Raw genomic sequence first — 13,262 nt, forward strand, 5'->3', positions numbered from 1 at the left:
CTGCATTGGATGTCAGTGGGTGTTGGCAGGAGAGATTCGTTATTCCGGGCTGTACAGGGGGGTCTTTCATGAGGACAAGGCTGTACTTAGGAAGGTGGAGGAGGTGGGAGAAATCCAGTCCCCAGATAAGACTTTAAGCACCCAATCACTTATGGTAGCTTAACCTGCTGCTTGCAGGAGCTGAGCTTGGTGTAACTCTCCAGGGGGCTGTAACTGGGCACCTAATTTAAATCTCCATACCTGAAGTCCCCAGAAATAGTTTCTGAGGCCCAAATAGCCCGTTCCCGGAGGTACTAATGCCAAGGTCACAGCCAGGTAGGTTGGTAAGGACCGTGGCTGGGATCACGCTAATTACTGGTTACTGCTTCAATTAACTATCACAAATAGCATCAGGAGGTGACACATTCCCAGCAGCTGGGGTTGGCAGCCCCGGGTGGTTTCCCACAGCAGCCCCTGCTTTGGCATCATCCCTGCCCTTCCCTCCTCCCAGCACTTCAGTGAACCCTATGGAAACCCTTCTACAAGGATTTATGAATATGTGTGAGCAGAGGGAGACACGGGGATGGTCTGAGATGAGGGAACCAAAAGTACTGATGTCTGAGTTGGACCTAATGTGTGTTTTAAGAAAGCAAAAAAAAAAAATGGTCCTGGTCTAAGTCACATTTTCCATTTGTTTCAGCCTTCCTTTTCCTCAGGCTCTAAAACTTATTTTTAGTCCCCAGAGCCTTTTTGTCAGATTTTTTTTTTTATATAGACATATATGTGTGTGTGTGTGTGTGTGTATAATGATTATCCACAGGAAACATGAGCATTCATAGGAAACTGTAAGTAGCAAGAATTAAAATAAGAGTATCCAGTGTTTATTTCCACACTGGGAAAGGGCCTTGGGAGTTCTGGTTTCTCACCTTCCCATCACGTGCTATAAAAGACAGGATGATTAGGAGCTTGGAGACACTGCAGTCCACTCTAAACACTGGTTTGGTGGGATTTTTTTCAAATCCTAAATATAAATTTAACCTTAGCTCAGTTAAAAAAAAAAAAAAAAAAGTCAAATGGGTGTTTGTTTTGGAGGCCAGAACTGTTTCTTTTGTGAACAATGCTCCATTTTATAGGCTTTTCCAAGAAAGGCTGGATCATCCCCCTCCCTTCTCTACTTAAAAAATATAATAGAAGAGCGGAAGGCGTGTTTACAAATACCGAATTGTCCCAGGGTTAACAGCAGTAGGGGTTCAACCCGCCAGCATTGCAGCTCTTGAATTATCCACTCCATAAATGAGAATCAATCTGCTTCTGGCATCTGGCGTATTTTTGGTGGGTTTAGAGGCTGTGTTTTTGTTTAGACTAACAACCCCATCCTGGCCAGTCAAGCCGATGAGTTTGGGGCGGCTCTGGCGCAGGGGCCAGCTGGCTGGGATGGGGCCACACATGGGGACCATGCCCTTAAGCTCCCTTTCTAACCCTCCAAGGCACAGGGGCAGCATCCTCACTGCCTTTTGGCCTGCAGCTTCCGAATTGTTCCCAGGAATAGTTTGGAAGACTGACGATTAGCTCCAAGCCTTCCCTCTAGAAAGCTAAGTCTCGTGATTGTTCCCTGGTAGTGTTTGATTTACTGGTGTGGGCGAGCCCAAGAAGCCCGGGTTCATAAAGCCTTTTGTTATCCAGCCTGACCCACTTGTCAGCCCTTGAGCTCCTGTAAATGCATTTGTAGGGCCAGACTTAAAATAAATCTGGAGGCATTTGGCAAACAGCAGCTTGCTGAAGGGCACGTGCTGCCCCTCACGCGCTCCACATGAGAAACCTGAGGCAGAGCAAAGGCTGAAGATGGGATCTGAGGCTCCTGCCTTCAGGTTTGGCTTTGTGGCTTTCGGTAAATATTTACACACCACCTCTAAACAGGAGGCCTGTGCTGGCTCCAAGACACCCTGTCTGAACCCCCCCGGAGGAGCAGTTTGGGACTCCAGAAGACAAGCCCACAGCGAAGCTGGGGGTGCTGTGCTCAGCCCAGGACTGTGGCCCCCAGCTGCACTGCCCCCGTGGCTGGATGAGCACCAGATCTGGGTGGCAGGATGAGGGGGATCCTGCGTCCTTCTGGCATGGAATGGGCTCAAATGATGAGGTTTAATCCTAACAGTTGCAGTTTTGCTTCTCGTTTGCTGGCCTGAAGCCTGCAGCTGAGCAGTGAATGAGGCTTCTTTTGCTGAGCTCCTGCTTGTTCATAAATTGAACATATTCTGACACAGCTGCTTCTCTGATTTATTTTTTTTTATTCTTTTATACTTTTTTTTTAATCAAAAGACCGGTATTTCAGCAGTGGCACTTCTGGGGCTTTTTGCAAACATCCGAAGTTGTAAAAACCACAACATGTTTTTCTTTCCATGAAACAGTAGCATTGTGGGAGGAACGGATCCATTCTTTGACTTTTAAAAACTCACTTAAATCACAGCTCCAGGTCCCTCCGTATCCCTCGACTCACCGAGGCGAGGCAGCTCCCTGCCTCTGCCTGGCTCAGGGTCTCCTGGGAGATTCCATGCTGCCCTCACCTACGCTTTCTTGGTAGGAAAACCAGCAATAATCCACACAAAACAAAGGCCATTTATACTTCCATTTCCCCCAGCTGTCCCAGGACGTATGAGTTGTTCTTGCCTGGCTTTCTCTGAATCACGAGTCCAGCCCCAACCCTTAAGACATGAAGCCAGTTGAGAAGGGAGCTGGTTCCTCTTCCTCCCTGCCCTGCTTCTCCCTTCTTTGCCAAATGCTTTTTGTCCAACTGCTTTGAGTTCCAAATACTTTGCTGTGTGTCGTGTCTATCAAGGGCAGCCTAAGGGAAGGAGGTGAGTCACTGCCATTGAAATGGCTACAAACTATAATTCAAATAGGCCAGAGCACTGGGGCTGGTTCAATACAAAGGGACTCAATGTCCTCAGGTCGATTTTCTGCCCTTTCAGAAATTTCACCCTGAAACCTCTCAGCATGCAAATACTGCAGCAGAGATTGCAGCTGGTGCTGCTGTGACAAGGCCTCGGAGCTGATCAGAAGCTTTAGGATGGGCAGAGGAAAGGAGAGAAATTAGGTTGGGAGGAATGCAACAAAACTTTCTGACAATAATTTTTCTTTCTTTTTTTTTTCTTTTTTAATTTTGTGTGTCTCCAGGCTACAAACTGTTCTCCGTGGCTTAACAGGACATCAAAGCGTGTCGTTCTGCTGGAATATACATCCCTGGATGATCTGATCCTTTGTGAACTCACTTCCAAGAACAACAAAAACAAAACCTCTGCTTTCTACAGTTCACTTTCTTTTTTTTATGGCTTGCTCCCACACAGAAAACCTAAAATTTAATGGTGATATTGCTCACCTCTAAATCTTCTGGTTGGTGGAAGGACAAGGGACCCTCATTGGGAGAGGTCAGCAGCAGGTCTCAAAGAGTTGGAAAAGACTTGGTAGCGCTGTGAGGAGGTGAAAGGAAATACCCAATTTTGCCTTTTTTAAGCTCATTTGGGGGAAACAAAGCTTCTCCCCTTATGGATGGAGGCAGTGGAGTCCGTGCATTCAGCCTAAGCCCAGAGTGGTAACTGGCAGGAGCCTGCAGCATCCTTTCCCTTTTGCCTTACGTTGGACCCCACGTTGCGCCCGGTCAGCGGGGACGGCAGAACCCGAGTGGGAAAGATGGTTGTGGTCAGGAGGAGGAACGTGAAAGTGTTCACCTTTGCCTTTCTGCTCATCACGGTGACGTCCTTTCTGCTGAACTACACGCATCAGGCGAGCACCACCACCTGGGATCTGAGACATCTCATCATGCAGTTTTCAGAACAAGTGGAAAAACTCTTCAAGTACCCCAGGAGACCGTGCAGCTGTCGCACATGCGTTTCAGAGCTGGGACATTCCCTCTGGTTTGATCAGAGGTTTAATTCAACTATGCAACCTTTCCTGACCTCACAAAATGCCTTCATCCCAGAAGACAGCTACAGGTGGTGGCTGGTAAGTGGGAGGTGTGAGTATAACCCGGTGTTCATGGAATGGTTGTGGTGTCAGGCTTTGAGCAATGCCAAGCAGATAGTGAGAGATGGTTCCTGCCAAAGGCACTTGGTGTCTCAGCTGGCAGGATAGGCAGAGGTGGAAGAAGCTGGGTGTTTGTGTTGCTTATGGGCACTCAGAGTGCCTCTTCACTTACTCCAAGCTAGAAAAGTCCCTGACAGAGTTAGGTGGTGAATCCAGAGTTTGCAAATGCCAATATTGCCTTTTTTCTCCCTTCTCTTTGAAAGACTAGATTTCATAAGCCAGCTTGTTTGCTTCAGATGGTAAAAAGGGCTTTTGCTGTCCACTGAGGTAGCAGAGCAAACTCATGAGGTGTGTAAATCTCCTGGGGTTCTCCCCTACTGTAGGACATGTAAATCATTAGCAGGTTCAAATGGAAAATTATTCATCCCATATGTATGAGAATAGTCTTTATTGTGGCTGGTGATGTAAAACAGGTCTGTGAAGTGCACCTGTGGCTACAGAACACTGGGAAGGAGCAGCCCCTGTGTATCCTTGGGCAGGGTGGTCGAAGGAGCCAAATCCAAGCATCATAAAAGCTAACTTGTAAAGTACCTTGTTCCAAAAGCACAGAAGAAAATATATCCTGAGGCCTAATTCGAACCCCTTTTATGTTTTCTTGAAACAAGACACTGACTAAATGAATTGCTGGTAGCCTTCACTGCTGATCTGCTAAAGCACAGGTTCTGGCCACAGTGACTCCATTCAAACTGCAGTTTCATTATGACTGACTTTACCCCTTTTCAGAAAAAATAATCTCTGAGTGCCTTTCTTTGGACACACAATAGCCTGCAACTTAATGTCCTGCAGTGAGCACAACCCTGGATGCTGAGTTTGGGGCTTTCAGCCCTTCCCTGGTTCCCAGGGGAGAGCCCTCCAGCAGGCACCCACTTCCACAGTGAAGGCATTTTGGTTTGGGAAGAATTGCCAGCTGCTGTGGGAGTCAGGCTCTGTCTGTTCTGTCACTTCTCACTCTACTGGCCGTTGCATTTGCTGCTGAAAAAGAGATGCCACTGAACTACAGTGTCTTTAACTGTTGCATAAATTACATCCTCATTTTATGATGAAACCCTCCTTCATGCTGTGAGTGTCATGTATTCCAGGTGTTGCATCCTTTCACCTGCCCCTTGGCCCATGACTCGGATTTCCCAGCACTAGTGTTTTTTCTTTTCAGCTGAGGAGTCTTCTGCGAGACCCTCAGACCCCACTCCAATTTAAACGTTAGGTTTGGATGTGTTCTGTCTTTCAAAAAATTAAATAGAAAGAAAAAGGCTGAGACTCTCAGTGCAAAAGTCAGAATTTCTCATTCTCCTTCTTGTAGTGAAACTGAAAAAAAAAAAAAATGCAAATATCTCACTCCAACTCAACCTGAAAGAGATTTTTTTGGGGGAGGGTTGTTTCTTTTTCTGCTAAATTAAGAACTAGTGACTTTCAGGACAGCCAAAAGTCTTCTTTTTCTTCCTCTCCCAGTCCAAATAAAACTTGTCTGTTAATTTTCAGGGCTGTCTAACCCTATTTTTAGCTGGGGTTTTTTTGGGGTTTTTTTTTGTTTTTTTTTTTTTATTCAGGTCAAGTTCAAAGGGAATACACCACTTCACAACACAAAATCAAAGCATTTTTTTCTTAGATGGTAAAAATAAATCTCCTAACATTTCTATACTTATTCCATTGTATTTCTTTTCAGCCAGAACTTATCTTCAACCAGAATGTGTATAATATATTGGTGTCCCCCAAAACTGCATTGTGTATTGGAAACCAGTTATTTACTGAAAATACTTGCCCTAATCTGTGGTAGATAGAGAAGGTGCCCTGACTCCTCTGAAAAGGTGCTGCTGGGTAAACCCAGGCATGATGTGAACTCAGCTCCTCATTGCAACTTCTTTCCTCCCTACGTGTTGCTTTGGGTAAGCCTTTCCAAGAGACTCTGTGGCATTCCTACAGTAAGTAATTCCCAAGCGCACCCTGGCTCCACTCCCTTTTCCCTCTTCATTTTTAGGGTCATCTTCAAAATAATTCTGAGGTTTCAGCCAGTCTTAAAAGAAAACATATTGGTCATGCCCATGTTTTACTCTCACTCGCTTTGCCAGCTCCATCATTTGTGACTTCTTGCTGTATTTGTACTTAAAAGAAGAGGTATGAGGAGACCTGAGACTGCTTAACTCCATTTCAGGGGAGAAGTGACTGTGAGTTCACCCTCAGCAGCTGACTTCAGGCAGCGTGGTGGTTTCGTTATGCTGTAACTGAGACAATGGTGACTGCACTGGAGCTATTTAGTGTAAGGCTGTGACTTTCCTGTCACGGGGAGACCCATGTGATGTGCTTGGACTAAGCACAGAAGGAGCCCTTGCCAGGGAGCTGTCTGTCTACCAAGCTCAGTCTGCTGTCCCTGCTCATTAACCTTGCTGCTGTATATGTGAATAAGGATTATTCATCCAAACAGTCCTGTAGCATTAGCATCGCTCTGCTTCTAGGAAAGCAGGGACTGATTTCAGAGCCTAATGACCACTGTTTGAGATTAAGTGACGTCTGGGACCAAAGGAAGGAGTGTTTTCTGTTGCTTACAGCTCTTCACATGGCTGCAAGGCTCCTTCGTGATTTATTCAGAGAATGTATGGTTTACATTCTACCAGCTTGGTAGGATGTGGCCTTTTGGAAGGAAGTATTCCTGGCTGCTGTGAATAAGACCGTGTTGTCCATACTGGAGTTAACAGTACCACCCATGCAGGTGGGAAGGAGCAGGGAAGAGAAAGTTGGTGCCACCATCCCTACAGTGGCTCATCCTGCTGCATAGAATCATTGAATACTACCATGATCACTAAACCATGTCTCGAAGTACCATGTCCAAACGTTTTTTGAACCCCTCCAGGGATGGTGACTCCACCACCTCCCTGGGCAGCCTGTTCCAGTGCCTCACCAGCTATTCAGTAAAGAAATTCTTCCTAACATCCAATCTAAACCTCCTCTGGTGCAACTTAAGCTTTCCTCTTGCCCTATCACTAGTTACATGGGAGAAGAGACCAACACCCACCGCACCACAACTTCCTTTCAGGTAGTTGTAGAGAGCAAGGTCTCCCCTCAACCTCCTCTTCTCCAGACTAAACAACCCCAGCTCCCTCAGCTGGTCCTCATAAGACACGCTCCCAGACCCTTCACCAGCCTTGTTGCCTTTCTCTGGACGTGGGGCAGGGCTGCTTCTGGAGAAGGCACCTAAAAATATACCTGTGTGTTTCTGTGTTCAGGGCAAGCAGGGGGCTGCTGTCAGGCCTGCTACTTGCTTTTCATTTGCTTAAATCTACCCAGCTGATAAATTCTCCCTTGGTTACTTTAGTTGGGTCACAAAGAATGGCCCAGATTCTCCTCCTGGGTACACCCCTGCAGCTGCCCTGTGCTTTTTGAGACTTCAAGTTGAGTTGGAGTCCTGCCCTCCCTCATCTTAGGTTCAGGGATTGTGAGAGGCTCAGTGTTTTGGAAGCTGGCACCTTCTGTTGCGTGATGCATTCCTTTCTGTTTATATTTTCTTTCCCACCTCCTTGAGCTGGTTCACCTGCAAGTTTTTCATTGTTGTTCCATGACACAAACGCTGTGTATGTTTCCACTTAATTTAATAACCTGTACATAAGGAAATAGGGCAAGAATTATGTGCTGTAACACAGCATAGCATTTATTTATAGGGTTTTTATTTTATTCTCAGAGATTTTTGGCATTGTTTTTGGTGGTCAGAAAGTATTAATAATATGAGATCAGAACCTGCTGTTCTAAATCCAAAATAACACTGTTGAAGTTGATGGATTAAAGCTGTGATAACTAAAATCAGGCTCAGAGTTCCCTGGCATTCTTATCCGTAGCACATTGTTCATAAACTACCACGTTATAACAATTTTTATCTCAAGTCTTATGATACTTGAGGGTTTTGCTTTCTTTTTTTTTGGAGGAAAACTCAGGTCTTGGGGACATGCGATTAATGTATCTAAGACAAAATGTTAGCTTTTAGTCATTATGTTTATAGGAAAAAGTGTAATATCTGGCTTAAAGATCTGCTAACCAGATGGCAAACTAAAGGACGTCCCCAGCACGTGTGCTGGGGAAGTTGTGGAAGCTGCATTTATTTTTAAGACAGCAGCAGAGCTACTTGGCACCTGAGTCATGCATTTTGAATGCTCTTTGTAGAAAATTTGCCCGAATACTTTGATCACCAGAAGTTTTGTTTGAAACTGGGACACTGGTGTGATACTTGGAAAGCCGTATGAAGGGCTCAGCACTCTGGAGGTAGCATGTTCACAGCAGAAGGTGGTACCAAGTCCAGGTCCCAGGCTCTAGTCCCAGTGCTTGCTACATGCCCAGTCCCACCTGGTGTTGTGCTGCTTGGGGGCAAGCATAACATTTAGACCAGCCTAGGACACTGGGAGAATCTGACCCTGAGCTGCCTTTTATCCCCACTGGCAGCCCCCACATACATCCAGCTGGGTGGCAGCTCCAGGGTCTCCTATGGTGAGGACAGATGGATCTGAAGGCGGTCCAAGCCCATGGGTCCCTCTAAGCACTGCAGTGTGCTCTGCCAAGCTGGAAGTGTCCTGCAGCCAGAAATGAGGGCACCCAGAGCTGATGAAGACAGGGTCTTAGCTCCTTGGTCTAGCGTGGTGGTGACCCGTACCAGCCGTGGAAGGCAGAAATCATACAATTTGGCATAGGCTTATTATTGTGTGTTATTTATATAATATATGCACATTACATTCATATTCCAGAATGCACAGTTTTTTGACAGGCACAAATCATGAAACAAAGCCTGAACTGTTGAAAGCCTCTATATTCTTCCCCTTAATCTCTTTGATGCATAGTAATTGCAGGACATTAAATATAACACTAATAATGTCATATTTTCCAGACCAAGGAGGCATTTTTAAAATTTATGGTTTCCTTTTAACCTCTCCTTCAGTCTGCAAAATGGAGATTACCTGGATTTGCCCCACCAAGCTGTTGCTAGGATTAATCTTTGTACAATGTCTTATAGCTAGGAAGTGCTGTCTATTAATGCCTCCAAACTGCTGCAGTGAGGCAATTAGTAGCTTTGCAAAAGGGATTCTCATGGGGCTTTATTCCCTCTTTATCTTTTAAAAACAGTTAAAAAAAAATTGGAAAAGCCATGAAACCCAGTATTGCTACACCAGTTTCCCCTGGCTTTGTGCCTTCAGGGCTGCCCTGGCAGTGCTGGCTGCTGCCAGACCCTCAGCTCTATACCTGCCTGTCCACCACAGGGTTTGTGTCTTGATCCGTGCTCTATCTGCATCCATATCACACCAGTGAGTACAGGTTAAGCAGGATATTTTCTGCCTATGAATAAGTTGGGATTTTGGAGGTGCGTTTAATGTGCTGCCAAACTTGTGTATGGATGCAGAATGCACTGGCACCAGGAGAGCTTTAGCTGTGTCCTCACCACTCTGAGCTCTGAGCAATGGCTGAATTCACACCCTCCCTTTGCATCCCCTTAGCTGAGTTTTGGCTGTTGCTTCTTGGCAATTGCTGGCCATGAGATGGTACCAGAGAGGCCTTTGAGGAGGTTATATAAGCAGCAAAGTCCCTTGTCATTCCTAAAGGAGTTGTGCACACCTGATCTGAGAAGGAGCAACAGGCTCCTCCTTGGAAAGCCATTGGAGGAGGGTAAAGAAGGGAAGTGCAGCAAGTTTGAAGATTCTTTTTTTCTTGCTTTTTTAAATAAGAAGATGCAAAACCAGATAGTAAACTTCTGTATGTGAAATGTGGAGTGTCTGAGATTGAGAGGACAAGGTAGTTTGTCTTCACTGTGAAGATGATTAGGAAACTTCTCAAGCTGGACTCCCAGTTGTGGTTCTTAGCCACTTAAGGCACAGAGTCGACTCCCAAGTGCCGGACATATTTTATGGAGGGGAGCTGGAGTGCTAAATGATCCAATGATATTTCATATGTGTACTCAAGGTGAGTTAAGATGCTTTTTGGAGCTGGGCAAGAGGTTAACCTGCACCTTTAGACACAGCTGTTGCTTTTCCTCAGGACACAGAGGACAGGTATTTCAGTGTATTTAAGCCCACTTCTGGCAGCTGTATCCCCACACATATCCCTGGCACACAATGGTAAGGAGGGAGGGAGGGAGCCTGTCCCAGCAGAGCCACATGGCATGGACAGACTTTCACCCAGTGCTTTTGCTGCTTTATAAGAAAGGCCAGACTGATGGGAGCTCATTAAAAAAAAACAAAACAAAACAAAACAAAAAAAAAACCCAGAAATTTAGTGTGGGAAAGTGAACTATTACTGGTTTGCAATTGTAATGCTGTTAAAATGGACTTTTTCAAGAAGTCTAGTAAACATTGTGCAATAAGAAACTGGCTGCACATTAAATCTGGACTTGTAAAAGCTGTATCTTCTGTGGAGTTAACCAGCTCCATCGCCTACTCTGCTCTGTTTGCTCTGTTCTGCTGAAATGTCAAAGACTGACCAGTGCTGATTGAAGATTAGGCCTGAACAGTGTAGTCCAGTCAGATAAGCACTGAGGAAATTAAAACAGAGCATTTTTAATGAGTTAAGGATGGATGTCTTATTGTATGGATTCCAGCACACAGTGCATTAAGGTCACCATCCTATTTGAGGCCATTGAGGGAAGCTCTAACATAAGTAATAATCTCTGCTGTGGAAGTTGTGTACAACTGAGGGATCATAGGATGATAGCGTCCATCATAGCATGATGGTGGATTTTCTGAAAAATACCTTCCTCCTCTGAATCTTCTCAGGCAAAATCAATTCCAGAATAGCTTTGGTTTGGGTTTGTTTTGTTTTGTTTTGTTTTTTTTTCCCAGGATAACAATGTTCTTAGAAATGGTTTAGTGCATATTTGGTGGTTTTACCTTTCATTTCTATTTCTACAAAGGGTTCTGGACAGTGATGTGAGGTGCACCCAGGCTAAGTGCCAGGTTCTGCACTTGGGTCACAACAACCCCAGGCAGTGCTGCAGGCTTGGGGAAGAGTGGCTGGAAACTGCCTGGTGGAAAAAGGACCTTGGGGTGTTGGTGGACAGCTGGCTGAACAGGAGTCAGCAGTGTGCCCAGGTGGCCAAGAAGGCCAGTGGCATCCTGGCCTATATCAGAAATGGTGTGGCCAGCAGGAGTAGGACAGTGATCCTGCCCCTGTACTCAGCACTGGTGAGGCCACACTTCAAATATTTGGTTCACTTTTGGAGCCCTCACTATAACGAAGGAAATTGAGGTCCTGGAGTGGGTCCAAAGAAGAGCAAGGAAACTGGTGAAGGGTCTAGAGAACAAGTCTTATGAGGAGCAGCTGAGGGAACTGGAGTTGTTTAGCCTGGGAAAAAGGAGGCTCAGGAGAGACTTCATCGCTCTCCACAGGTCCCTCAAAGGAGGCTGTGGTGAGGTGGGGGTCGATCTCACTTCCCAAGTAACAGGCGGTAGAATAAGAGGAGATGGCCTCAAGTTTTGCCAGGGGAGGTTTAGGTTGGATATTAGGAAAAATTTCTTCACAGAAAGGGTTGTCAAGCACTGGGACAGGCTGGCCAGGGGAGGGGGTGATTGAACATCCCTGGAGGGATATAAAAGGCATGTAGATGTGGTGCTTGGGGACATGGTTTAGTGATGACCTGGCACTGCCGGGCTCACGGTTGGACTTGATGATCTTAAAGGTCTCTCCCAACCAAAGATTCTATGATTCTATACTAACCTTTTTTGCTTAAATAATTGAGCCATGCACTGAGTCGTGGCATACGTGGTAATAATGACAGTGCTGGTCTGGGCATCCTGATTCCCTTGCATTCTCATCACCTTGTGCCGGGTATATACGTGTACAGAAGCTAGCAAGAATTAGCAGGAAGATTAAGTCTATATATGGAACATTTCTTTGTCTTCTTTGCTTCAAGTTCTTAGCCCCCATGTTGTCTTGTAGCTCTGAACTCCACAGACCTGTTGTTCAATTCAGTGCAAATAAGGTTCCTTTGCATAGTTCTGCAGAGACAGCACAAAATTTAAACCAAATTTACGGCAATGCATCTGTGGGTGTTTGTGTGTGAGAGCCAGCAGGAAAAATGAACAGTTCCTGGTGCAGTCGAGGGAAACGCAGTGGAAACTAATGCCAAATTACCCCAGGCCATTGCTGGGTGTCGTGGGAAAAGGTGTTTCTCCTCTCTCCCCTCCTGTCTCTCCCTGCCCTGGGCTGACAGAGCAAGGGCAGAACCTTTTGGCAGATTTTATGTTGGGAGTCGTTCTCCCTTTGTGAGCGTGCAAGCAGGTGGCACTATGAGGGTGGGCAAGGCTTCTTGTGAGCCTGCCAGCACTCCCAACCTCTTTAGTAGCCCTCAGAGGGCAGAACCCCAGAAAGGGAGTGTCTGACCATCACCTGCACTGCATCTTGGCTGCACCTTCCCAGTCCAGCCATTGTTTCCACCATGCACCACAGAGCTGCTACAAAAGAGTTTCCCTCTATGGCAACAGACATAATGACCAAGGTCCGGGTGGTTTTCTTCATCCTGGAGAATTATTTAAATGATTTTACATCTCCAACCCTCAGGGCTAATTCTACTCTGCCATAGTTCTCGGTTGACTAACAGCTGGTTCCTCCATAGTCCAGAAGAGTAGCAATAAGATCTCCCACTCCCACTCCTGCATTTGCAAACACTTGTGAAAGGGGTGTCATACACTTCTGTGTTCCATCAGATTCCCTGAGACCCTTCTGTCCTTCCTAGGAGGGTTAAAAGAAGTCTTACATGTGTCCTAAGAGAAGACCCCTGGCCCAAGGTGGTATTAGGGTTATAGACACCAGAGGAACATTTATTTTGCTAAGGTCAGCCTCGAGGAGAATGCATGATCTGTCCCACCATGGCGAGACAGAGATTGAGGAGGTGTGGGAATCCAAGTAGAAGGAAAGAAGGAAAAGGAGAACCCAGTTTAAAATGTTAATGGGAAGGGATTTTCCACATTTTTTCTCACAATTCTGCTCCCAGTCTGAAGCCACGTCGTGCATCCTGCAGGACGGTGTCTGCAGCTTGATGCAAGAATGTTCTTTGAGAAACCATTCGAAGCTGTGTCTTGCTCACAGAACCGCTGGCCGTTCCGGTAACTCGGGGTGATTTTTCTCCCTCGCAGAAGCTGCAAGGAGAGAAGACCCCGAGGGATATCAACGCGACGCTGCGGGAGCTGTTCGGGCTGATCCCCGGGGCCGGGGACCCGCTGCAGGAGCGCGGCACCGCCACCTGCCGG

At 46.2% G+C, this 13,262-nt stretch overlaps 1 protein-coding gene across 1 annotated transcript; it reads left to right on the forward strand.

The window, feature by feature from the left end:
• Nucleotides 1–3,663: 3,663 nt before the first annotated feature.
• LOC103768262 (CMP-N-acetylneuraminate-beta-galactosamide-alpha-2,3-sialyltransferase 1-like) lies at nt 3,664–13,259 on the forward strand (the record flags this gene model as incomplete). Its single annotated transcript, XM_008935404.1, has 2 exons — nt 3,664–3,975; nt 13,149–13,259. Coding segments are annotated over exons 1-2 (423 nt in total), but the record flags the coding sequence as incomplete, so codon positions are not given.
• Nucleotides 13,260–13,262: the final 3 nt, after the last annotated feature.

Source organism: Merops nubicus, unplaced genomic scaffold (assembly GCF_000691845.1).
Source record: "Merops nubicus isolate BGI_N331 unplaced genomic scaffold, ASM69184v1 scaffold16312, whole genome shotgun sequence".
NCBI lineage: Eukaryota > Metazoa > Chordata > Aves > Coraciiformes > Meropidae > Merops > Merops nubicus.